Here is a 27,578-nt window from a genome sequence, read left to right as displayed (position 1 = left end):
GGTTTTTTGTGAGCGTGGTGCAAATAGCATCAGGGTTGTCCCTTTCAAACTGGGAAGTGGCTTTCAATCGTTTTCCTGACAGACTTAATTTTACTGAGTTCAGTACTAACAGAATTGGTTTCAGTGTGGGGGGTAGCCTTCAAATGTATGCATGAAACTCTCTGCAGTAGAGAAAGAGTAAGGCAGAGCCCTTGGAGAGATGAGCTTACTGCATCTTATAAAGTTCTTTTTCAGGGCTCCTGAGCTTAGTGCAGGGTGGGACAAGAGTTGCTGCCCTTGCTTACATCAGTTTTGGTTTGGATTTTCCCAGCTGTGTTTGTTTCCTAGTGAGGCAAATCTTTCATTAAAGGAAGCTGGAAGCAATAATTCCTCACATGCTTCTGCTTTCCCCTGGCTGAAGAGCTGGTCCTTGGAGTGCACTATTCCCACTGTAAGAATTCCTGAGAATGCCTTCTCTTCCCTGAATGGTGTTCCCCAACTGACTGAAATTACTTGGAGCTCCAGTGGAAACACATTGAGTCATACCAGGTTATTTCTTCCCTCTTTAATCTTTTTGGGGACTATAAACTGCTAGTGGTGCTTATGGTGTTACACTGAGCTACTTGATTAATGGCAAGCCAAGGGTAAAGGCTAATAATCTACTTTCTTTACTGATCTGAATGGAACAAGCAGCTGCAGATAAGGTGGTAGGTGAAAGTATGAGAATATTTTTCTTACATAAGGCCTATTCATTCAGTTGCTTGTGTGGCTTAAAGGCAGAAATACAGAAATATCATTCTCCTTGAGGACAGGTGTTGAGCAAGCATAAGAGATGGTGGGGGAAAAAATGGTATGTGCTCCCTTGGAGGAACGTGTGTCAAATGTGTAAAATGTGTGTAAAATATAAGTCAAAGGGAATGGTATATAAAGCTTCATTTCATACCTGTCTTGATAAATGGCTGACTGTGAGACAAATTTGGATGGGTCAGTGAACTGGTGACAGGGCTGAAAGTTTCCTTTAGAAATAATTTAAGGGGAGTCTCTGTTGTAACAAATGAATCCATGCTATTTCTCTAGTGAGTTTTGGGGGTAATTGCATGCAGATGAGAGAGATATGGAAGCAATATCCAGTTTTGGAGCAAAATTCAGGTCTTTAAAACCCTTCTTCATCAAGGGCAAGAGCAGATTGGTTTGCTGTTGGAGGAAGCTGAGTAGGGTTGAGTGAAAAGATCAGTGGACTAAAATTTGGGAGTGCAATGCTGAAAGAGCAGAAATGTGTAAGTGGGAGAGGTGCTTATTTTGCTGCAGGTTTGCACTCAGAAATGAAGTGTTTTTTTTTTAAAGAAAAGGAGTACCTAAAAGTGGAAGTATAATATTCAAGTGGTTGAGTGCTTCTGGAATTAAGTTTCTAAGCCAATGCTCTCTATGCTCCCAGATTATCTGGGACTTGCCAGAGCTTCAAGTGTTTGAATCCTTTGTTAGACTCTCAGGGGTGACTCCTGCCTATAAAGATTGGGATTCACTACTTCTGTATCTGTAGGATGTTATTTGTGTAATGTTAACAAGATGTGGAAAAATACCCAGAAATCCTGAAACTCTTAAGCTTTCAGTATGAAAGGTTTTTATTGAGTCTGAAATTCTGAGAAGAGCTCAAAATATGTTTCCTCCAGCTTTCACTTTTGCATTGATGCAGCTGATAAAAGAATACATTTCTTTGCAGTGTGTTGAGAGGAATGGGCCATTTTTCTGTGCTGCACACTTCAGGCAGGATGGTTACTTTTGTTGGCAGGCACTAATGGAAATTTTTCTCAAGTTATAGGAATTTTGAAAATGACAGTCAGTACATTTCTTTTCATTTTTAACAAGCTTAAATAAAGAGTGCATGGCAAAACCATCAGGGAGATTGGTGTGTGTGTGGGTAAGTTCTGGGGCTGATACCTGATAAAGAAATCCTCCTTGCTCCCATGTGTTGGTATACTTTTGTTTAATGTAAGAGGGTTTTGGGGTGTTTTTTAAGATATCAAAGATACTCTCACTAGAGGGAATGGCCAAACCAGTGCTGATTTCCTACAGTGTCTGAATTCTAAAGGACATCTGCTTCTACAGGATGATTTTAAGCATCACTGTTGAACCTGGATGATAACACTGGTCAGATGTTATAAAAAATGGTTGATAGTTTGGGTGTTGCAGTTTTGATAATTGGCTTCTACCCAGTAGCCTTTTGGCCTTTGTGTTTTGCCCTGTGCTGAGAGAGGAAGCCAGAAAGTGACTTGGCTTTTTCATTCCCAAAATACCACATGAAAATCCTGAACTTAGGTAATTTATATATAGAAAAATAAGAATATCTCCTCCTACATCTCACTTGACAGTGAGTGAGGAGGAGGAAAAATGAAGTTCACCAGTCACTTGGGATGCGTCTTTCCTGTGTGTTCTGCCAAAGCCTTGAGGATATAGGCAGAAGGCAGCTTAGGTTTTTTTATCCTTCAGATAATAGGATCTTAGTCACACATCTTAGTGGGTTAATAAGATTTTTGTGTGTTGGCTTGTAATATTCTTTGACTTTCTCCTCCTTTTGAGGTAGCTTCTTGATAAAATGTGTGCCAGGGGAAAGAGGAGATGAGAGGTGCAAGTTACTGTTCCACCCTGCCCCCTAACTTTTAAAAGATGAACCCTCTGCAGCAGACATGTGCCTTTCTTTTTACTTTATAAGTAGGAGGCTTAAAAACTGTAGCAAAGGAAATATAAGACTCAAGTTTGAAGAGGAGGGAAAAATATAGAGAGCAATAAAGGACTTTCTGAAGAAGAAAAACCTTGTGGTTTTTTTTTTTTTTTTTTTTTTTTCAAGCTTGAGGGGACTGCCATTTTGGTCATAGTGCTGCTAAATTGATTGTCGTATATATATTAGTTATAAATAGTATAGCTGATTACAAGGTGGAATAATTAACTTCTGTTGGACATTGTCATGATAGCCACAATTTTAGTTTTCCTATGGGAATGTGAACATGCAGCTTGAAGGTTTGTATGATCTTCCTGAAGAAGTTTGCATCAGTGCTGCAGGTCAGTAGACATTCCTAGTTTCTCAAAGTGTTGTTTTGCCACAACAAATTCCATGAGGATCCTAGGTGGGAATGCAGCAACAGATGGGTGCAGCTTTCCAAGGTGAAACCCCCTTACACTGTTGTTATATTGATGCTTGTGCTAGCCCTGCCCTGGCTTGCTGTCAGAGTTGATGACACCCATGGGAGCTGTTTCATCTTTAATTGGTAGCTGTAAATTGGATGGGAGTAGTTTGAAGAAAAAAAATAAATAACCTGTAATTTATGTTTTGATGACAGGATTTTGTGCGTCTGGTTGCTTTGTTTGTTCTTATCCCACAAAAGAATTGGGGAATCTTACTTTGTGTATATCTTCATTTAAAAAGTTGTTTCGACTAAATTATCTTCTCCTCGCTAAAATGCAAGAGTTTTCATTCTGACAGCATCAATCTGTTTTACAGAATATAGAGCCCCAGTGAGATTAGACCTTTAACAGCAATTTATATCCCAGGTCTGAAATGTGCACTTTATGTCTGTTATGATCCCTGGGTGCCTGTTATGGGATTACTCACATCTTGCCATCCTAAGTTTCTTTCCATAAACTAATGGAAACCCTTGAGTCTGAGGTTCAAGGAATACACTGAGATGAAGCATGGTTAAACAGCTCCTTGGGGAAAAAGAAATAAGGTGGAAAAGTGAAGAATTGATGATCTATTAGCTGTTTAAATTTCCCACCTTGAATTATTGACAACGTGTGACATTACAGCTTTACAAATTACTGTCTATAAACAGCTTGGAAAATATGACCTTTGCCTTATAATTGGTCTCGAGATGCCTTCCAGCTTCATATAAACAGCTGCTGATGGCATATTTTGTTGCAGCTGGAGTGGGTGGAAGAATGCAGGAAGAATTTTCTTGTCTAATCAGGCATATATTATAATTTGTCAAATGACAAAATGTACTCTGTGATGGTTGAAATGTCTCTGTTTGAGACTGGGCTCACTCAGTTTTGGAGTGATCTAGTTTTCAGTAATAAAGACATCTGATTATTTAAGGTTAATTGTCCTTACCTTCTGCCCTGTCTCTTTCTATAGTAAGGAGACACTGGAAAGCCCCGTGTTACTCTAATTCCTCTTATTTCCTGGCCTGTGGGGACCAGTGAGTGCAAGCTGAATTGGTGGTTTGTCCTGTTTGTTCATGGCAAACCAAGTGCACTAAATTCTTGCTTTCTGGTGTTGTTTATGTGATTAACACACAAAGTAAGTATTGTACTGAATTTCACCTTGAGGTTTCTGCTGATTTGGGAGAAGCTGAGAATACAAGGACTTGATTTTTCATCATCTCTTCTTATCACTATTAAGGAGTAAGAAGACACCAGGTTAGTGTTGGCAGACAGAGAGCTCATAAGGCACTTTCTAAATCTCAGGCCTGAGCCAAATTAATTTCTAATTTAACTCCATTAATATGGGGTTGCCCTAAAATGAGACCTACCAAGTTTGTCAATGGAGTGATGCATTTTATTATAATTTGTTAGTGAAAGATGCACAGGGAATCATAGAGAGTGTTTTTGGATGAACAGGGTTTGGAAGAATAGATGTCCCCAACACAGTGCAGCAAAAGAATGTGGAGAATAAAAATCATTTTTACACCAGACTTGTTTGTTTTCTCAGTTTCTGGGAAACATACCTTGTGTCTTTCAAGTCAGTGTTCATCACTGACTGAAGATCAGTCCAAAAAGTTTATGTTCCCATCTGTGTGGATGTAAAATCCAGTAGGATTGCAAGAAGGGGAAGAGAAAGCTTTGGTTCATGTCCTTTAGAGCTGGACAAGGGTGGAAGTTGTGACTGAACAGAGCAGGTCAGGAGCTTGTGAAGCCACCTCTTCCTCTGTTAGAGGACAGGGAAGAACAATTTCAAGACTGAAGACCAAGGGGCTCATCAGGATTAGTGTTCCCACCCTGCCTCTTGCAACAAATTCTCCTGAACTCTGAATGCTTGATGTTTGTAATGAAACCAGCTTGCATCACAGAGCTCTTGAAAGGAGTGATAAATTAATGTTTTCAGGGCACTTTAGGGACCTAAAGGCAAAAGGCACCTTATGGTCTTAAGTTTCACTACCCCTGCTGCCCCAGGATGAAAGTTTTACCTTAAAGATCCAATTTTTTCCCTGGAGTAGGAGAGAGACAGTCTATTATTCAAGGATATCATCCTTATCTTTGTTGTAGTTGCCTTGTGGCCATGCAGCATCACTCAATAATACCATCAAGTATTATCTTTTGCTTGTGCCAGAGTGCTAAGCAGTGATTTATTGCTTGAATACACATTGCTTTCATGAAAGTGATTTGTTGAAACAATAGTAAAGTGCTAAATAAATTATTCATTGCATGCTAATTTTTCACTTTTATATTCTGTAGTGAGCTCCATAATAAACAACTGGGTGTGGTATAAATCTCTGTTTTTTGATTGTGTGTATCCCCCACCCCCAGTATTTCTCCCAGGACATAGTTCTTTTCCCAAGGAGGAATATCTTCACCCTTTCTCACCTTGGTTGCCCTTTGGGCTACATTTCCTCTTCATGTTTTCTTCAGGTAGATTTGGGTGAATTATGTTCAAGTAGAGCCTTGGATTACTGGTTAGGGGAAAACAGAGTGATTGGAGTTCGTGGGTATTTCTAAATCCTTTAGGACTTCTGGGTCTTAACCAGAAAGGCACCACCATAAATAGAGCTTACAAAGTAGGATCCTGGTGGCTGGCTGGCACATTTTCATAAGTATTTTCTTGCATATTCCCTCTTTCTCTAAGTGTTATGTGCTTTTAGCTCTATGCTGCAAGTCCTACTTTGCACAAGAGAACAGGTGTCTGAGAATCTCCTCAGAATTAAATTTTTACTTGTAGATCTGCTGGCTTTCCTGCTTTCCTTCAGAAATGGTTTCTCAGCACTTGAAATCTTTGTCCCTTGGCAAAGCCCAGAGCCTCTGGAATGTTTGAGTGTTTCAGTAGCAAGCCAGGAGCAGGCCAGGCACAGAACAGCAAAGTGCTTTTTTCCACTTGACCCTTCCACCCTTTCTGGGTGTCCACTCCAAATCATTGCCAGTGACTGCATGTTTAAGCACAAGCTGCTGACTGCCAGTGAATATAATGGGGCATAAGAGAAGAATTTTCTTTCCAAGTAGTTTAGGGCTTTTCCCTCCTCTGGTCTTAATTCTGAAACAATCCCCTAAAGGCCTATGTGGGTATTTGGTGAAATGAATAAACAGAAGACTGTATTTCCCTCTTGAAACATGCACTGAGCTCTCATGCTAATGGCTTTTAAGCATCAATGCAATTATAGTGTGTAATCGATTCTCTCTATACCCACTTTTGTCTTCTGAAATGAAACCCTGTCTCTTTCATAATTATTTGCCTTTGTATTAAAACTTTTCAAGATGACAGGATGTCTATTCCATTGTTTTTGTTCTCCTTCCCATCTTTCCTGTCTGATTCTGCCACTGGAAGAAATTTGGTTGTTACATTTTCTTAGAAACCTGAGTATCTCAGGTTTTTTTCCTACAGTAATTTACTTGCTAGATTTTCCTTTTGCTCCTTTTAATTTATTTGGTTTGTGTTTGGTTCTTTGGTTTAGTTAATTATGTTTGGAACAGCTCAGAAATATTTCCATGAAGCAGATTCTTATTGAATGAAAGAGGAATTAGTGAAAAGGGATTTCAGTGTGGGAAAAGAAGGACTCAGAGCAGGGAATTAATTCTACTCTATAAGTTATTCAGCATGTCAGTGGGCAAGGTGTTTTTCTGGAATTTGATAGGCCTAGCTTTGAGTCCTTTTCAAAGCCAGGAAAAGCAGTAACTCAGTGTCTTGACCTTTGGGCTTTAGTTACTACAGTCTCCTTCTCTTGGCTTTGGTGGTGGTAGCATTTTAAATACTTCTCAGACTGTAACAAATTTCTGTTTCATTCTGTTGACAAGCATGAAGACTGGGGCTATCTTTAAAAGGTTTGAAGGAGAAAGATGCTGCATTTAGCCTCTCTTTATAATAATTTCTGTTGCTGTCTATTCTAAAAGTTGTCACCATGCCAGGGACCTCTGTAAGCTGAGTGTAATAGAAACTGCCATACATCTTGCTCTACTGATTGAATTATACAAGTTAAGAAACGAAATACTGGTATCTGTATTTGGCAAACATTGAATTTCTGGCCTACAGGTGATTTTTATAGATGCCAAAAATAGGAATAACTATGACAAATTTATACAAGTTCATGAGTCCTAAAGCTACCTATGACAGCTATAAGAACAAAGGAATTGGCCGTATTCTCTCTTTAAATGTGGCTAAAATTGTATACTTGGGAAAACTTGCACAAATATTGCTACATATAGTTTCATTATTTGACCTTAATGTGCATTTTCCCCCTGAATTTCTGTTTCCCCTTGAGCTTATAGTAAATTTCTGGTATCCACAAAATGGAGTGGGAAGGAACTCCCCTACTTATATATACGTAATATTTTTAACTTCCCAGGTTTGCTTGGTCCTATATGCTGAAAAGTAGTGAATAATAAATTCAGTACACTTGTGACTTTACAGATGTCTTTCATATCTCCTTTGTCTCTTGGATTGATAGTTGGAGTAATTTCTCACTAAAAAAAGGTCATTCCACATCTTTGATCATCCTTGATTGCTCTCTCTGATCCTTTTATTATTAGGCACAATAGTCACAATAGTTTTTGAATTAGGAAGAGTTTAATCTGATGACTTATGGAAGTTATTAAAGGGAAGAGCCACCCTCTACATGGACAATTTTTAATGCTTTCCCTCTAAACCTCTATCTCTTGTGCTACAGGTGGGATAGTGGGCAATATCAGGCCTTTTTTCTGTTCATTGATGGCTATAGAAAAATTAAGGAATTTTACCTTATGGGTTCTTTGTAACAGAGATCGGTGAAATGGAGATTTGGTAGTTTAGCTGTATAACTCTGTGGTTGTCCTCCTCTGTCACTGCACCCCTGTTGATCCTGGAGTCCACGTGGAAAGCAAATCACAAAAGTCTTCATGACTCCATAGTTCTTACTACTTGAGTGTTTGGTAGAATCCCTGATATCTCTGGCTGGTATAAAAATGCTAAAAATCTTATGAGGAACAAGATTGGTATAAGTAATTTTCCCCAAATAATCAGTTCTCTCAAATTTTTTTTTTTTTTCTTTTATTCATGAGCAGTCTGTAAAATTCTCAGTGAATTATTCAGGCTAATTTGTGAATTTATTTGGAAGCATTTCTTCACATAGCTGTCTCACCAAAGAGTTCATTGAGAATATTCCTGTGTTCTGGTTGCGTTATTTACAGTCCCAGGGTTCTGGGTGAAACTGGGAAAGTAGAGATGAAGGGAACAGATAGGTGCCCAATTATTTCCAGTTTTTGAAAGTGCAAACTCTCAAACATGACAGCCTGAGAATGATGGTTTATTGACTCATAATGCATAGAACAGCTTCAAGTCCTTTAGTTTCCTGCTCAATTATAGAAGACCAGCATGCTCGTGAAAACTTAATTTAGTGCTTCTTTGTTATTGACTTGTGTTCCTGTTAAGTAGGCGAAGGAAGGGATCTCTAGAGTTTAATAAGGGATTCATGGATCACTGCACTTTGAGGTGTACTTAAACTGTCTTGATTGTGCCTGGGTATTTGTTTCTCTCTCCCCAATTAGAAGGCAGCGTGACTGTTTCATCAGAGAGTCGTGCAAATATAGTTACACCAATAAATCTAGCTACCACATTTTACATAGCTGTATGTAAAATGCTACATTAAACATCTGTCACACTGCAGGCTGCCTGTCTCTGTGTGAGGCAGTGCCTGTGACTAAACCTTTTCAGCTGGTAGCAGCGGAGCAGCCAAACTGCAGATGGGGTGTGTTGAGTTCCAGCAGCTCTGCAAGTGTTGCATGCTCCTTGCATGAGTGGAAAGCACCGCAGGAGAAGATGGCTGTGGCAGCTGCTCTTTCCTTGAGCACATCCTGAGGATCAGCTCGTAGTGCAGAGTGTGGAGCTGGCACATGGCTGAAAGTAGATGCTTTCTGCTATGCTGCTAGTTCTGGTACAGAGCCAAAGGTGGAGCTCCTGAAGACCCAGCTTAGTTCTCTTATGGTGGAAATGAATATGCTATCAAGGCATAGAAGATAGCAGCCTGAGATGTTGAAATCCATGGTTGTGGATAAGGAGTCAGGACAGAATAGTGCCCTGAAGGTTTTCCTTGGGTTGTGAGGGTGGTGGGGTACAGGAACCTTCCTTTTTTTTTTTTTTTTTTTTTTTTTTTTTCTCCTGGGATTTCAGCACTCAAAAGGAGATGTCTGATCACCACATCAATAGTCCTCACAAGAAGCTGATTCAAAATGCTGCTATCAATCAAGTATGAGAAATATTTTATCAAATATACCATGTCCAAATGATTTAAAAAATGTTGATGAACAGTCTATGCTCAACTCATGCTGAGAGCTGATGGTGTGCAAGTCAGGAAAGTAGATTAATAAGTACATGTTTTTTAGTAATGTAGATTATCCCAGGACAGCTGCAGCCTTGACTGAAATGTGTGCAAAAATACATGTAAAGCATGAAAGTCTGAAAATGCTAAAGAGGTTTGGTTCTGGTTTTGACTTGTTAAGCAAAGTGTGTTGTGATTTGAAATCAACATTTGAATCCTGTAGGATTCAAAGCCCCTGTAGGGGTCATCTTTCTGGCTCAGGGTTAGTTCAGTCTGCAGATAACATTGTAAAATTCAGAGCCCAAGAAGCTACAGTGAACACCTTTAGAAAATTGATGGTGGTGTTCTGTTTGAAGAATTTCTATCACTACAAAGCCCATGAAAGTGTTTGCTATGAATTTAGACCTTGTTGAGCTGTGTAAGGTGGAAAGCACTGAGAGGACCTAGGGATGATGATGGGAATACCTCTGATAAAATGTATTGAAGATAAGAGCTCTGTTGGTGTGCATGAACTTGAGTTGGATTATCACAGACCATGTTGTGTGGTGGGTCTTTAATAATGGTGATCAAACCTCAAACACAGTGATTGTTGTAGTCCATGTCTTTGGTAAGCTGAGCTTTAAATGAGCATCTTTTAGCACAGTACTCGTGTTGCATTCCCAGGAACAAATTCGCCATGGTCAGTTCCCACTGAGGAGTGTCACAGCTGCCTGACCCTGTGTGCTGAGAGCTCCTCAGTGCTGCTTTCGGTGGCAGTGGTGGCTGATTTGCTTTGAGGACACACATGGTGACCCCAGATGAGGTACAGAGGCACAGGTAAAGCCTGTTGCTTCCTTCCCGGTGAGTTATGAACCTGATCAGTAGCAGAGTGCAGACTTCCACTACCTTCCTGGCCAGCTAGTTCAGCACTGTTTGATGAGAGAAATATTTTTTTTTTTTGCCAGAGGAGAAAACCATTTAATTACATTTGGAACTTGTGCTGTAGTAAAGAACAAGCTCTGGCCCGTATCCTGAGGGAACCTTGCTAGAAGTATTTACAGAGTAGTTGAAAGACAAAGATTTAAGATAAAGGTCAAGACAAAGATCTAAGCCAGTTGTAAACCTGGGTCAGAAGAGCAAGGGAGGGTACTGTGAGACAGCATGGATCACTTGGTCATAAGCCAAAGTAGGTCTGGGGACAATTTAGCCATGTTTACCCTAGAATTTCTTCTGTGATAGCAAAGATCCTCCTAGGGCCTGATGTAGCACAGAGCAGTCTCTTCTCTCCAGCCACTGACTTATGTTTTGAAACCTATAGATGGTCCTTCACATCTCAAGTTTTAAAAAGCAGTTAGAGGTCAGGATTCATTAACAAAATATGGGTTTTATTGAACATTTTTTGAAAATGTTCTCATGGTTTGAAGAAAACCATGATGGTGTCCAAGGTGAGAATACCTTGTCTTACCCAGAATAGCCACTGGGAACTGATTTCCTTTGGGAGATGGTGAGCCAGGTTTAAGCACCCCTTTTGTCAGTCTGTCTTCCCAGGTGCCTCTTTCTTTCACTTTGTCCGAGTAACTAAACCCATTTTTAATGCTCTATCTTTTGGTAGGTGCATTCACTTTAGGATGTGGTAAACCTAGGATCAGATATCTTTTTCTCTGAGCTGTCAGTGCAAAAGTGATAAAGTTTGTTTCTCCTTCTCTTTCCCACCTGCTATGGCAGAATAATCCACTTCAAGTGCTGATCCTAATGAAAAACAGACTTTCTGAAGCCTTGTATTTCTATGCAAGAGGAAGGGTTATCTGTATTCACAGCAGAGCTGGAATAAGACTGGATTTTTAGTTCCTTTTCATGCTATTTCTAGTTTGCTTGGTTTTTTTCTTCTTGCTCTTGTTAGCTTGCATTGATTGGTAAGTGGTAAAAAAGGGAGAAAAACACACAGTCCCAGAAAGCAAAAACAAAGCAAAAAAATGAAGAAAAGGCGAGACGCTATTTTCATTTCATTACTGTGCTTCTTCACAGCCCCTATTCTGACATTTAGAACAACATAATATGCATGTCTCTGTTCATTAGGTTTCTCAGTACTACACAGTGACAGCCAGAGAGGGTGTGGGAAAAAAAAAAATAAACAATCTTAAACACGAACTAACCTTTGCAGGCTAAATAACAAAGAAATGAGAACAGCAAAGAAGAAAAATGATTTCTGAAAAAGTAAATATATCTGAAATCATGGCCTTGCATAGGTTACTCAACTATCATTACAAAGGGGGAAGAAGAATAGTGACCTCTAGGGCAGAAATAACTAATTTTCTGCCCAGTGATTTGTTTGTTTTACACATATATGTTTGAGCAGATCTATTACTGGTATTTGAACCATAGTAAATGACAGAAGGAGACTGCTGAAACCATGGATAATCTTAAAGATATTTGGAAGCTGATACAGATTCTCAAAAATTAAAAAGCTTCTAATAGAAAAAGCTCTTGTGTGGGGTGTTGAAGTAGTGTACCTGTTCAAGGCTAATAGTTCCTGCACCAAGTGGAGATATCTAAGCTGTTAATCCAGAACTTGGTGCATGTGTCTGCTGCAGCGTGCTGTCAAATACAAATCTTGGGAATGTTAAATGCTAAGTTTTTTTCCTAAATTTACTGGGAAGTCAGGATATAGCAACATTACTTAAGGTTCTTGATGTATCTAGTCAGTGACTGACATGCATGTTGGGATGGGGCCAGGGATGCCTCTGCAGAAGGATTGTTAGAGCTGTATCAAAAAGGGTGATGGAATGCAGCTGGCTTTCTTCCCCCATCAGTTCCAAGGCAACTACAGAACTTTAAGATTGTGTGGGTTTTACTGAAATTTATCAAGGAAGAAAAGGGAACAAAAGAGACGTTCCAGCCCTCTGGAGGTGAAATATTTTGATTTCTTCTACTGGCACTTTTAATTTTTTTTGTCATTTCATATTCTTTTTGGGATGTCAATTACAATTTTTCTCCACTCAAATGATGAGATTAAAATTCTCAATGGAGTCTTCTTTCATGGCTCTTATAAGATTTGTAAATTTTCCTCACTTGGGAAAAAGTAAAAATCTGAGTATTTTATGAAAAATAATTCTCAGTCTATTTAGCACCAGTAATTACACACTCCTGATCTTAGTATTCCATAAAATTAGACTGATTCTAATTCTGGGATTTTACTGTTTCTTGTATGATCTTCCCCAAGAGTACATCAACCAGTGGCAAGGAACAGGGATAAAAAAAAAAAAAGTCACACTGCTTTTCGTGTTTATTCTTCCCAATTTCTATGCCTGCTGTCTTCAGGTCTGCTTCTAAAACTACCAGATGTCAAAATATTAACTGGGGGAAACATTCATTAGTCTTTGATGTCTCTGGTGCCTCTGGCAAGCAGAGGAGGAGAGGGACAAGAGGAGAAAACAGGACTTGGAAGGAGATAGAAGGAACTGTGCAGCTGCTTTGCAGGTCCCAGGGAGGCTCGAAGCTGAGGCTGTGTGCAGCTCCCACATGATGTCTGCACACAGGAGTGGAGTTCACAGATACCTTTCATTGGGTTGATATTCAGAAAGGTTTTATGTGCATATCCCATCCCCTTCTTTGGTCTCCTCCCTTGGTTTTTATTTTCTTGCTAAGTAGGGGATTTGCAGACCTGTCCAGAGGGTGCTGTGAGGGGTGGCAGTGACACAGCTCCAGATCTGGAGCTGCCAGCTGCCCTGCTGTCATTGATAAGCATTCCTGGGAGGGTGCAGATGGAAACACAGGATTTACAAAGCCCTGATTGCCTGTAGCCCTGGGAGAGAATATGTGCCCACCCCAGCTCTGGCTTCTGCCTTGGCTGAGGCTTCCCACCTTGGCTCCCTCTTCAAAGAGAGACCTGCCAGGAGAGAGGGGAGCTGCCAGCACTGGGGTTTTGGGGAGCAGGGGGGATGCTCATGTCAGGGTGCCCTGGGAGCAGAGGGGAATTGTGGCTGCTGTGTTCCCCATGAGCTGCACATGACTTGTGTTCATGCAGATAGGAAGTGCTCTGGGCAGCCTTTCTCCATGCTGGCAGTGATTCTGGAGTTGTGCTGTAGAAGGAGATGTCAGAGGTGTGCTCTCTGCCCCCTGTACTGCTCTTTCTGCTGTCGCATGTGCTGACTGTATTGGAAGAAGATAATTCTCATTGTGGCTGTTTCAGGGTGTGGAGAAGGTAGATGGGCTTTTGGCTTTGGAGAAGGCAGTGGTGAGGTCTGTTCCTCCCCATGTGGCAATTCTGTGCCAGGCTGGTGCCAGCTGGCATTGGGCTGATGGGCACTGAACTTCCTACAGTCCTTTGCTGCTCAGCCAAATTGGTTGAAGTTAACAACTTTATCAAGGGACCAGGAGGACTTTGTGTCTGTGATCCTCATTTCTTAGGAATACAGGCTGAAAATAAGAGGTGTATAGATCAGAGGTTTTGTCAGATAAGAGTTGGGTCTCTAATTTACTGTGGTTTTAATGGGATAAGGAGGAGGATAAGATATACGGTGAGTTGGCAGGCAGACATGCAAAATAAATTAGTAGCAATAATAATGGCCTGGTAGTTTGTCCCAAATGTAGATCTTGTTAAAGAAGCTCATCATCTTGAAAGTCAGAAATAAGTTTTTAAAGACACTAACAAAAGAGCAGGCTGAAATCCTTTGCTGCAAATTCTTTTTGCTAAAATTGCTTTCCTCACCCTGGTAAGATAATTTTATTCTAGAAGTGCCTGCTTTGGCAGGAGGGAAAGCTCTTTTTCAAAAGAGCTAATAAAAGTCATAAACTTGGAAACAATTCCATTCTGGCTAAACCTAAAACTTTTTAGTGAAGTTATAGAAGCATCAGTTGTTAGAGATATTTGAAGGCCCACAGTTCAACCTCTTTCTCAAAGCAGTGTTATCACCAGCTTTAGATCAGGTCAGCCATGACTTTGCCTAGGCAGGTGTTAAAAAACTCCAAGGATGGAGGCTTTACAGATGTTCTGGGTAGTCTGTCCAGGTGTTGAACTATTACCCTTATTGAGATTTTTCCTGATGTCCAGCCAGTCCACCGGTGATCATTTGCTTGTGTCAAATCATCTGCTGCAACCAGAAAATGTTTGGAGACAGGCCAGTGGGTTATCTGTGCACCACAGCTATGAAAAGGATCAGCAGCTTCAGTGTCTGTGAAACAGAGTAGAAAATAGTCCCTATTTCTACTGCATACAGGATCTCATCTTGTATCCTGAAACTCTGTCTAGATCTGAACTCATTCCCACTGCACTCTGCCTCCTGGGGTTAAGGGAAGAAACTGTTGGAGATGTCATGCAGAGGAACTGAACAAAAAAAGTCCAAAAAAAGCCTTAACATCTATCTCTGCAAATACTTTCCATGTCAGTTTAGGCAATCACTTTTAACAATTCATTCAATTATGTTAAGCACCCATTCAAGGAATCCTAAGCCCTCCCCAGGGTCATTTCACTTCTATGATATCGTAATTGTTTGAGACTAACCATGATTTCTTCTTTTGCTTTTAGGTGATTCTAATTCTGACAAAGCTCTATGACTACAACCTGGGAAGCATCACAGAGAGCTCTCTTTGGAGGTATGGAGATAAATAGAGTTAATAATTACCACCTTACGTAAATAGGAAAAGCCTGATACAATTCTTTTATTGAATTTAATTGGATTTCTTTAAAAGTGCTGGAAGGTTTCTAGCTGAACTTTTTCTCACTCCTGTCCTTTCATACTCAAGGACAAAAAGGCTGAAGTCTCATTGTCTTGTTTCAGCCAGATAAGGTACTTCTCAGATATTGTCTTTTGATATTACCTTTCCCATATTATTCAGACTGAAATCAACCAATTGGTTTACTTTTGAGAGCAGTGAAAAGCCCAAAGTCCTTGTTTATAATGAAGCATCTCATGGCTGGTCTGCCCGAGTGATCCTTATGAAAAGCCAGTGTTGCTGAGGCTGGGGGAATACCTATGAGTGAATTTTCAACATCTGTTGATTAGAACTGATGGGATTAGTACTAGATAATTGATTTCCACTTGTGTGAACTTCACTGCTGGACCAATTTGTAGGGAGTGTTTTGATACTTTCATGATTTAAAAGCATACCATGCACTATATGTGACCAAAGGGAAGAGCTGGGCCATGAACAATTTCTTAAGGCAGTCATTTGCACTCAGTGTGATCAGAGGGTGCCTGGTTTTATTTCCCTGAAAAATAAAAGAGCTGTTTCCTCTTTCACCTGTCTCTAGTACTGCTTCCATGAGCTGAAAGGATGGTTTTCTCATAGACTCCTGTGTGAAACTTTGGTGGGATGCTTGGGAGTCTTGTATGCAGGTCACTGATGAAGGTGGATAGGCTGCTGGCAGGATAAGAAAACTTTGGGTATTTAAAACTAAAACCTCTTATTAGAATGAACTTGTTTTAATCAACTTACATAGGAAAGGGGTTTTCTTTTGTAAGGGAGAATTTTGGGTCAGAAGTAGAACAAAGAAACTTTTTGTTCAGGAGCTGAGTGGGTTTTTATAGAATGATAGAGGAGGGAATTGGCATGAAATACATTCTAAACTCAGTTGCTTCATCCACTAGCCTGAAAAAATAAAACTAAAACCAAATAGACTAAAACCTAAAGAAACACAACTTCTAGAAATTATTCTGAGCAGTAACAGGAATGCTCAAAAGTATTAGTATTTTGTGGGTTTTTTTCATACCGTTATAGGGGTTAATCAGTCTTTTCATTTTGTAAACCTTGCTTTCATGACTTTCTATTCCTTTGCCTTTACTGTGGTGTGTGCACACCTAAAGGATCATTCAGGACTGTGGCTTTAGCAATGTTTTTTTACAGGGAGTTTGTGCTAGATTGTTTCATTTCTGTGAAAAATAATATTCATAAATACAAAAAATATTTTCATTTTCTCTGAATACCCTAAGTAATTTCACCATGAGAAGTACTCCTCTCTCCTTTGTCAGTCAGTGCAGAAGTTATGGCATTTCAGCATGCATAGGAACCTCCTTCCCCACTGCTGACAGTGCTGATCTGCTTATGTGATGCAGGATTGTGTTGAGGTACTATTTTCTGACTGAAACTAGGACAGCCACATCAGAGTGGAGAGCAGAGTTCCTGATGAGATGTATGAATGCAGCACAAAATTGTGCTGGTGGCCTTATGCTCTTTTCTGTTTCAGGTTTCTGTGGAGCATTCCACAATGGCATAAAATGTTGCCCTGATTAAGAAGGGAGGGACTGTGTGGATGTCACTGGAGGATGTCACAGATAGCTGGGACCCCAGCAGTGTTGCAGTCCTAGACTGAGTGGAGAACACTTTACTTGACCTCAGTCCTAATCTCAGAATGTGATTAGCAACATGAAAATAGCATGAGTGTTTCATCTAGTCTGGAATTCTAGTACCAAAAATTGTCTCATAAAAAGTAAAAATCTGAGTATTTTATGAAAAATAATTCTCAGTCTATTTAGCACCAGTAGTTACACACTCCTGATCTTAGTATTCCATAAAATTAGCCTGATTCTAATTCTGGGATTTTACAGTTTCTTGATTCTTGTGTGGTCTTCCCCAAGAGTATATCAGCCAGTGGCAAGGAACAGGGATAAAAAAAGTCACACTGCTTTTTGTGTTTATTCTTCCCAATTTCTATGCCTGCTGTCTTCAGGTCTGCTTCTAAAACTACCAGATGTCAAAATATTAACTGGGGGAAACATTCATTAGTCATTGATGTCTCTGGTACTTCTGGCAAGCAGAGGAGGAGAGGGACAAGAGGAGAAGACAGGACTTGGAAGGAGATAGAAGGAACTGTGCAGCTGCTTTGCAGGTCCCAGGGAGGCTCGAAGCTGAGGCTGTGTGCAGCTCCCACATGATGTCCCCAGACAGGCTGGCACCAAGACCATAGGAAAGTGATTATCATATCTGACACTTCCTTCTAGTATTATACTAGCATTCATTCTTAATGTTTAAGTTACCCATAGCCTTCAGGTTAAGGTGTATGAGGAGCTGAATAATTTTCTTTTTGTTTTAGTATATACTAGAGGATTAATATTCCATGAGCTGATCTTCTCAATATCTTTTGGAGTGTGTTAAAATTTTTAGTACCTGTGACATCTGAGAACAAGGAATTCCATAAATTATTTGAGGAACAACTTGTCTTACCTTGAACCCCTCAGCTTCACTTGGCACATGTCACTTATCAGGACTTGGCTGCATTTGTATGGCCAACCATCCAGAATCCCTGGGAGATGCTTTGAACTGGGAAATGCTGGACAGCCACAATCAACCCACTTGTCTTTGCAGTGCTCCATGCTTGGCGCTTAAGTGCTCATGGCTGCTCTGGAAGCTGCCAGTGCACTTCCTTGGGTTTTCCTCTCTCCTGTTACCTTAAATAAGCCTGTGCTGATTACATTTTGTACTGTCCTGAGTCTGGCTCTGCTGCTAGACCTGCCCTCACCATGCAACCATGCCTTTAGGTCACTGGTAAATATGTCTGTGAAGATCCCAGGACAGCTTCTCTGTTCTTAATGTGATGGAAAGAAATGGCAAGGTGGGCACATCTTACTATTCTGTGTACCTGATAGAGGTTATCAGCTTTTGCTCCTCTTGGCTGCTTAAGTGACATGTTAATTTAAATCTCCCTGCTTCTTTGAAAAGGATAGAACAAAAATAGGTTTTAGAGAAGGGGTGAAACATATCTTGCAATTTATTTCATGCCTCTTGAGTTTCATTCTGGGGAATGGAAGAAATCATCTCATGTCTGGTTTGCTTTCTGCTAGCAGGAGTTCTGTTTCTGAAGGACAGAGGGGAGAGGTAGTTCTGCAGGTACCCACAACGGAAGAGGAATCTGTCTTGAATACATGGCAAAAAAATCCCACGGCTGCCTTCTGTGCTGAGTGCACTCTCCAAAGGTTGATGAGTGATGAGTGGCTGTAGAAGCCTCTTACTGACATGGGTAATTTGTGCAATAGCTGGTTATAAGCACATCTGTCATTCCAAAGTGTATTTGGGTGATTTAAGCATTCTTACTGATGGGACTGTAACCACCTATAACCCAACTATGCCATTGCCTACGGGATATGAATCTATCCTCTTTATAAACACATTACTTCCTGCTAGGATTACTTTTCTTTATTTCTCAGCCAGTTTACTATAGCTGGGTGCAACACTAATGGACAGAGATCATCCTTCTAAAACTACTGACAAACTAAAAGGCCACTGGTGACAGACATGAAGGGATGAAATACAGTAAGAGAAAAGAGACAGGAAGAATCTGTATAATCTTCTAGATTGTTAAGGCTCTGTGTGCACTAAGCTTTGGATGGCAAGTGAGCTGCTGCTTCTGTAAATGATAAATGAAATTTTGCATCAGGCTAGGCCTGACTTTAATTGTACTGTTATCCTCTCAGCAGACTTTTTCCACAGTTTTAGTTGAGAACTTTTTATTTACTTTTTGTTATTCTTTTTATAGAAGAGAAAGAAAATGGAGAAGGAAAGATTATCTGTCACTGAGCAATTAACTGAGTGTATTGGATTTATTTCTCTTCCTTCCATAGATATCTCTCAGATCAAAAAGAGGATTAAGCTGTGAGAGTTGGGAGAAGATGTTTTTACCACTGGAGTAAGATAAGCTTGCATTTCAAATAAATAAAAATGTCAGAAATGTGTGCATGGTATCCAAGAGCTGTAGACAGCTGTGGGAGGACTAATCTTTTCCTGTTTGTGTAAATATGATGCTCTGGAAAGATGTGCACGAGTGACGTTTTCCCTCAGGACCTTGAGAGGCTCTCAAGCCATGAGTGCTGCCCGTCACCTCTTTGCCTTCTTATTGGTCTGTATTTGGTGAGAAATGAATAATTTCCTGGACCTTTGTATAAAAATAACACTAATTAAACTTTCCTTTTCAGCCAGAAATTAGGAAGATGTGGACTTTGCTTAGTGTAAGAATATTTTAAATCATAATCTGTTGCTGTGTTAGTTCTGGAAGCTATTGATGATAATCTTGACACTCCAACATTTTGCCTGAGCTCTGAACTCCCCAGTTCAGGAGTGATTATCACTTCCAACTTGCCCTTCACTGCTTCTGGTTCCTGCATTAAGGAAGTTTCAGCATATATGCCATAAAGAAATCTCAAGGATGCTGTAAAATACTTATGTCTCATGTAGATATAGATTTAATTTTCCATATGCAAAGTAGGGATTTTTTTATAGTTGCTATTTTATTTTTTTTTCCTGGAAAGCTTAAAATGGATCTGTTTCTAGCTTTTACATAGCTTTTTTATTTAACCTTGAGCTGCTATCTTAACTCCTCCATCAGTTTACTTACTCATTCCTTCCACCACCACTGCTGCAACTCTGTCCTTTCAATAAGGGAATTTGGTTTGTAATCCAGAGAAGAGTCAGAGTTGACCCCAGCCTGTGGCTTTAAATACTAGAGATGTTTTGAAGCCTCCCATGCTGATGTTCTGCATTCAGTGTCCTGGCTCCTTTTCCTCTCCACAGATATGTCATCCAGAACTGTCAATGTGTTTGTGGAGATTTTCTTCTCTGGACTAGAGAGTTTTTGCAACAGGAGATGTGAAAGTTTGTGTGTATTTGCTTACTTCCTTTATGGGGAATTTCTAGGTTATGTCTGTTATTGCATTCATTGTTCTCCTGGACCTTTTATGCAGGTTCTTTACTTCTGTTTTGTGGATTGACTGTTTTCAACTCCCATTTATCTTCTACCTGCTAAGCCACACTAATAAGGTGTAGCTTAGTGACACAGTGTGCTCTGCAACAGCAGATTAGGGTCTTTTAGCTGAAGTAGGAGGTAGGAGAAGCAAATATGTATGAGAGGAACTGAAAAAGTGAGGGGAAGGAAAGTCTCATTAAGCACATTTTAGCCAGCAGTTTTGTGGGAAAAAGGAACTTGAAAAGGACTATTTGAAAGGCTTTTATCTATAAATACGGTGTCCCAGTTGCTCAGTGTAAGTCACTTTTCTTAAATGAATATCAGAGCTTGATAAATGCTGCTACATTATCTCTCATGGGCCTTTAGTGACATTGTAACAATGACATTTCCTTGTGTCTGTGGTTTAATCCTTTTTCCATTTTCTCCCCTGCAAGCGTAGGATCCTCTGGCTGGTCTGTGTATCGGTGCTGGAGGGTTTCTGGGAGAGGGAAGAATGGGTTTGCACACTCAGCTGTTGATGTAGGAAGCAGTATCTTTTTATGGTTTGATCACAGTGGGAGATCTGCCTGCAGTGCAAGTGGGTTTAGAACACGGATCTTTATGCCCTGTGTGTGGGGCTCAGTGCAGCCTTTTTCCAGTGTGTGGGGACACTCTGTTCAGCCATCAGGACCCCTAGGGACCTGACACTTTATTGAGTGATCAATTTTTGTACCTAAGAGGGCTCATTTAACCCTGGTGACTAACGGTAATAAACAATTCTAGCACAGTCGACTCTTCTACTTGGCTGCCAGAGTTTCCTTGAATGTTCTTTTTGTTATCAAAAGCAGCTCCAATAAAGATGAAGGGTGGGAAGGGACAACTACCAACCAATCAAAAAAAAAAGTGCACCCAAATCCCTCTCAAATGACCTACCTAGGAAACCACCCACAGCAGATGCATAGCAGGAAACTTAAGTTTTTTTTAATTTTACCAATTTTGCATTCCCTAAAGAATAAGTGCCAGTAAAACCATTGCATTTTGTGGCATATCATATGTTTGTCTAATCAATCTCATGCAAATTCTGCCTTGACTTATCTTGAAGAGTCATGTCCTGATATTATGAAGGATCAGATTTGGTTCAGGATTTAGTGATGTGCTTCTCACTCCCGGTCTGTGAGGATAAAATATTCAGCATTAATGATGATGTAAATTTATTAAGCCTATTAAAAATGTGTTCTCTATTTCAGCCAGTCATGAAATGTAGGAGTGTTATCAAGTAAATCAGAACGAATCCAAATCCATTTTCTGCATGAAAGAAACATGTGAATCAAGATAATGAATATTAATGCTGACATATATTAGCAATATACTGTAAATAACAAATGCACCACATTCGTGCCACTTAAAAGGCATACAGTGTTTCAACATACTTTGTCATTCTTACTCTGCAAATTAGATGATGAACTTCCATATCTGTGTCCTAGGCTGTACCTGTTTGCTCAAATGATAAAACATAACAGAAATATCTCTGGTTCTGCTCTACAGGGTTCATCTGTCTGCTGTGGCTGTGTAATAACTGCAGACAAGCTAGACTGGAGCTGATGTCTAGGGGGAAAGACAAGCCACACAGTACTTACCAGTTCATAAACAGAAAGTAAAACACCCTTTGTGTTCTGGTATTTCCATTCCTGTCATATCTCTATGCAGTCATTTTGCAAAGCTTGGTAAAATTGCACTCATCTCTTCACTTTTAATCACCAAAAGGAAAGAGTATATTTGGAGCTGAGCTTGGGTTAACAGGAGATACTTCAGTTAAAAGCATTATGTAAGCTTGAGATCTGAACTCTAAGTTTTTCAGGTCTAGGTCCCAAATATTTTGCATCCGCACCTTAGGATAATTCCTAAGGCAAACAGTCAAAGCTTATTGCTACTGCAGAAAGAGCCAGGCAGAAACATAATGGCTTGCTTGGGACTACCTTTTTTTTTTTTTTTTTTTTCCTCCTGATTTCTCTAACCTACCAAATAATAATTGGTCAAAATGGAAAAGGAAAAATAAAACTCAAAATTAATCTATTAGCACTTTCAATAATGGTAGCAAAGCTGGCTTTTGAGTCTGATCCTACCAGTGGTTCCTGTGCCAGTGGCTGCTGTGCTTCTGGAGTGGGGTTTTCGTGTAAAATAGGACATCAAGGCATGAGCTGTTTGGTAGGAAAGCACAGAGTCCTTTAGGAAGGCTGAAGCTGCTGATTGAGACTCAGATCTGTGTGTGGACAGAATTGTTGGTGGATATTGTGCAGGTCACTGGACCACCTAGGGCAAGGAAGGGTCATTTTACCCTTGTCATTAGGATGTACCATTGAGGGCCTCTGTGTACTCAGCGCTGGGGAAGTTTGTGCTCTCCTGGGGGAGACTCGATTCCTGGTGAGCAAGGAATTAATTTGCAGCTCGAGTTTCCCTTATGTAGGAGGAGGCATGGGGGAATTCAGGAACTTTTCTCTCCTGGCTGGCAGCTTCCTGCTGCTGTTATGCTAAGTCATTTCACTGGTGAGATGCATTAAGTGGCAGAGGAAGATGCATCCTCCTGATTATGAACATCACTTATAATGTGCTCTAAACTGATACTGTGCTTTGCCAGTGGGAGGTAAAAAGCTATTTCTTTTCACCCATTATTTCCCCCTCCCCAGCAAATGAGTTTCTTCTGCTAGGAAGTTGTGTGAATTTCCCTAGCATGCATTGTAGTGTGTGCTGTGTAGTTGGGTGTGAAGATAAAATCTCTTTTCAATGATCCTGCAATCTAGATAGGTGGGCGTATCTAAGAGTTGCTGAATTCAAAGGGAATAGAAATCAGAAACACCACATGTATTGTGCATTAAATGACTTCATGAGGAGATGGAGACCAATATCTGATCTTTCTCCAAGGCAAATTTTTTGCAGAAAGAGTGTTGTTCATTCTACTGATGTACTTTTACTGCTGTATATTATGGCTATGTATGTATCTGTGTAGGTGTTCCCATTAATTTTTTTATGGCTTTCCTTCAAGCATGAGCTGCTGGAGTTGGGTGGTTGCTCAGAATCTCAGCTTTTCTGTGGTAGGAGAAAGCCCCACGTCCTGGTTTGCACACAGTGAAGAGAGAACTGAATATCTTCAATTGCTGTACAGATGGGAAAGCCCCAACACAGACTCTTCACACTTAGTTCCTTAGAGCTTTTTTCTTAATTGCTTGAAGTATCTTAGCTGTGAAGGCAAATCAGGATAGGAAGAAAGTGGAATAAAAATGCAGTGGGTTCCTCAGTGAACTGAGCATGTAGGTACCTTTTTTACCAAAGGCTAAGGTTCAGTTCTGATCAGACCAGCAGAACCTTGGACCTGCTTTCCTGAAAACCAGCTGAATGCTGGCCATTGGCTTATATGATTATGCTGTCCAGCATTAAAAAGAAACCCCAAACAGTTATTTTACTGAACTTCTGTTAGTGTTTACTTTTGATAAAATTAGATTATTTTTCCTCTTTCATAGTTGTAATGCTACAAAGATACTCTCTCTTTTATGGCAGAACAGGAACAAAGGCGATACCCCCTCAGAGTTATTGGGGAACTGTGTATTTCCTATATATTTAGGGGGAAACAAAGCTGGGTGGAAAGGACACAGAGACTGAAGAGATGGCAGATTCCTTGTCACTTATTAATAGTCAGGCCCAGCAGGCCCTGACTGCCTGTCTTGAGCTGCTGAGAGATTTTTGTTAAGCTGCTGGCTTTATAATCTGCACAGCACTCAGCTGCCAGTCTGATGAGCCCTGTAACCTCTGGGGGAAAAGGGATGCAGTCAAAATCAGGCAACCAATGTCTTTTTGTATTTGAATAGAAAACCTTTTTCAAATAACCTGAAAGGGAAATAGGAGGCCAGAACAACTGTCTGTTTAATTAACCTTCTGTAATACAGCAAGAAAAAAGGAATTTTAAGGCAGCTCTAAGCTCCCATTCTGCTTTACCAACACGTTGCTGTTTTGTTACAGATAGTTTGAGTGTTTACATTGTCAGCTCCAAAAGATCAATTTAGGAAAAAGACACATTTTTTTAGTCTCCTTTATTTCTCCAGTGTTTAGAGCTGTGGAATGAGAAGGACAGTTCTGAGTCCTGGCCTTCCTACATCCAGCTTTAGGCAAGCTTCTTCACCGCTGTGTGTGTGGGTAATGGGGTTATGTTACCTGCCCATCTACATAAGCTGAGGGTTTTGGATTAAACTGGTTAATAAAATCCAGTCTTAGAAGAGTGAGAGTGAAAAAATCTACATAACCTACAGCCTCTATCCATGGCTGAAGCCTAACAGAGATGTGATCGATGCCTTACCAAGCCAGATGTCTGATGTATTCTCTTCTACTGCCCAACAGAACCATGAGAAACTCTAGTATGCCTTTGCAGGCAGGGTGGATTGTCATCTTTGGGTCAGTGTGTGATATTGTTAGTTGGGATTTTGCCTGAACAGAGGCTAATCCCTGCAAAAGAATAAGAGATGAGAACCAAACCCATTCCTTTTAAACTCCTTCCAAAGAAGTTTAAACACCACAGATGTTTTATGACCACAGACTGTATGCCAATGCTGGGAAAAGCACTAGAGGTAGCAGCAACATCAAATTTTTATTTTCTTTATAAAGAGCTAAAAAAAAGCTTTTTTTTTCCTATTTGTGTTTGTAACTTTTCAGTTCTTTTGTTCTGTTTTCTGTGAGGTGAGAGAGGCAGAACTAGAGCCTTTCTTTTCCACCTTATTCCATGGTGGGGCTGCCTAAGTGAAAAAGCAATGCCATTCTCTGGAGTAGGCAAGAATGTGAAGGTTTTGCACAGTTGTTCCTCAAAATGAGTTTTCCTTGCTAAAGTTTTCAAGAGGGAGTCTGATTTTTTTCCTAGCCTGCCTCCAGCAGTGCCCAATAAATGACAGCTATTAGCAGTGTTAAACTTTCAATAGAAACCTACTACCTTTGAGATAATTTTCTTTCTTGCGCTGCTGCAGCAATCAGCTTATGCCCCAAAACATGAGCTTTGATGACTTGCCATATGACATTATTATGTAGTTAAAAATGTAAGTTATCTCAATTATAGACTGTTGGCCCTTTCCAGTGAGCACATCTGTGGCTTGCAGGGACTCTGACCTCCCTTGGCTGTGAGCAGTGTGCACTGACTACAGGCATTGTGGAAATATAATTTCTCTTCACTTCCCTGCCAATGCTGGAGTTGTGATGTGCTCCCTTGTTATGAGGCAGCATAAAATTTAGAGGCTAGTCACGGTGAAGGTAGTAAGAAAGAAACTCAGAGACTTCAGTAAATTTTCCTTCTAAGTGTTCCCTTTTCAAAGGTAAATGGTCTTATTCTTTGTAATCTCTCCCTGTATGTTAACAGCTTTCACAATGCTAACTCTTTTGTAAGAAAAGCACATTACAATCCCAGTCAACTTTATCTGTGGTAAGGGAGCCAAAGAAGGAAGAAACCAATATGCTTTCTAAAAATTTTTTCTTTACAGTCCACCAGCTACTCAGCACACGTGTATTGTAAATTCAAGATGTGCATGTTACTCAAAGAAGCAACTGTGATGTCATGGGTGTTTTAATAGCCTATGATTTATTTCCCTAAGTGCTTTATTAAGATGATGCACAACAGCATTTGGAAGCCAAATGCTGCCTTAAGAGAGACTTGGAGGAGTTATTTTCAATCTCCTGACTTTTTTTCCTCAACACAGTAATTTGTTTGATTGGAGCAAAAGGGCCCTGGATTCAGAACAGGGATTCTACTTCTTATTTAGTATTTCTTTGTGCGTTAATCAGCCCAGTTTGTGATCTGAGTGAGCAGGAGTATGAATGAACTTACTGTGATATGAGGGAGCTGCATGATTCAGAGAACAGGATACTGGCTGGGGTTTGGAGATTGGCGTTCTGTCGCTGTATGGGTTTGTGGCTGTTTGATAGTGAAATATTTGGCTAGGCATAATCAAGAATCAGCAAATTCATGAGAACCAGAAGTCATGTGCAAGGAATCCTCTCCTGGCAAGGTATTCCTGATGACATTCAGGAAGGTTAGCTGTAGGTGCAGTGATATAGGGCCTCTTTGCCATTAGTCTGGTGATAAATCCAGTATAATTTCCAAGTTTTGAGACAAGCAAGGTAGTGAATCAAAATGAGTCCTGAGGTAGTCACAGTGGGCAAATGGATGGCTTAGTGAGCTGAGATCACTTGAAAAAATGTATTTCATTTCAACAAAGAATAATAGTAGGACAGGGGCCGAAGGTTGAACTTACAGGACTATGTAGTATCTACTTAGAGCATGGAGAAAGACAGGACAGTGTGTAATAGGCAACAAACTGGACTTCATCCCCCACTGTGAAAAGACTGAAATGCATTGATCTGATCAATGACTCTATAAGCTAAGGAGCCAGGAGCTGAATTTTTTAAGAAATTAGAACTTTAAAATGTTTAAGACACTGACTTGGCAGGTAAAGATTTTTAAGACAGCATACAAATTTTAATTAAACTTTTCTGAAGATGGGATTTCTGGGCAAAAATTAAAGTGACTAACTGAAATGTTGATTCAAATTAAAGAATAGGCATAAAATAAACAAACCAGAAACATTCTTCTAAGGTCATGGATATAGCAAATGCATAAGATCACAACTGAACCTAGTTTGGTGTCTGTTTATTAGATTAGTGACTTGGGAGGTATGAAAAAGGGAAGAGGATATAAATGGTGGAATAAGGTGCCCAGATAGGACAGGTAAAGGACAACAAATACCGATGAGAGATGGGGAGGAAATCTGATTTTTGGAGCAAAGAGGATTAGACATGGTTAAGATGAGAAGGGTTATGAGGACTCAGCCCTTCTGCTTCTAGTTTAATTCACTGAGCTGAGTCAAACAGCACCACTTTCCACAAGCTCCAGAAATTACTTCTGTCCAGTGATATAAAAGCAGCATCACCCTCCTTGTTAGGCTTTTCTCCTTGCTATTGATATTACTTTGACGGCTACTATTATCACTTAGCTTTTTAACATCATTAAAATGCAAAATAAACAGAAAAAGTAGGTGGAAATAAGAGTTAGTGTAGCTGTAAAAGCTATTCAATCTATGTCCCATTAGAAAATAATGGTCAGTATTGTAATAAGTACAAATTCATTATTCAGGCCCTCTATTAGCATAATTATGAAAACACTGGGCTTGGCAATTGGCTTCTACTACATTCAGTTGCTATTTTTTGTTTCAAAAGAAACACACTGAGTGAATTGGTTTAAAAAGAAGATGTAATAAAGCTCTGAGTAAACAGGGCTTGCTAATTTGCAGAATTTCTATTGAAATTGCATGAACAGAACATGTATACAGATATATTAGCCTCATTTATATTTGTGGATTATCTCTAATGCATAGTAACTCCTGGAATGCTGATCAGTGCTTTACAAAAAAGGGGGGAAAAAAATGATTTTCAGTTTGATTTTGAAGAAAATG

General features: G+C 39.9%; 1 protein-coding gene across 4 annotated transcripts in view; it reads left to right on the top strand.

Moving 5' to 3' along the window:
* LOC110473608 (VPS10 domain-containing receptor SorCS1) overlaps positions 1-27,578 on the top strand; it is a 258,920-nt gene that overhangs the window by 67,640 nt on the left and 163,702 nt on the right. For all 4 annotated transcript variants that reach the window (XM_031505274.3, XM_085582756.1, XM_085582759.1 and 1 more), the window contains exon 2: positions 14,974-15,041. In XM_031505274.3, coding sequence (XP_031361134.3) covers positions 14,974-15,041 — 68 coding nt within the window. The remainder of the gene's footprint in view (positions 1-14,973; positions 15,042-27,578) is intronic.

This window comes from Lonchura striata, chromosome 6, assembly GCF_050655825.1.
Source record: "Lonchura striata isolate lonStrDom1 chromosome 6, ASM5065582v1, whole genome shotgun sequence".
In the NCBI taxonomy this organism is placed as follows: Eukaryota; Metazoa; Chordata; class Aves; order Passeriformes; family Estrildidae; genus Lonchura; species Lonchura striata.
This window is presented reverse-complemented; position numbering and strand designations above follow the sequence as displayed.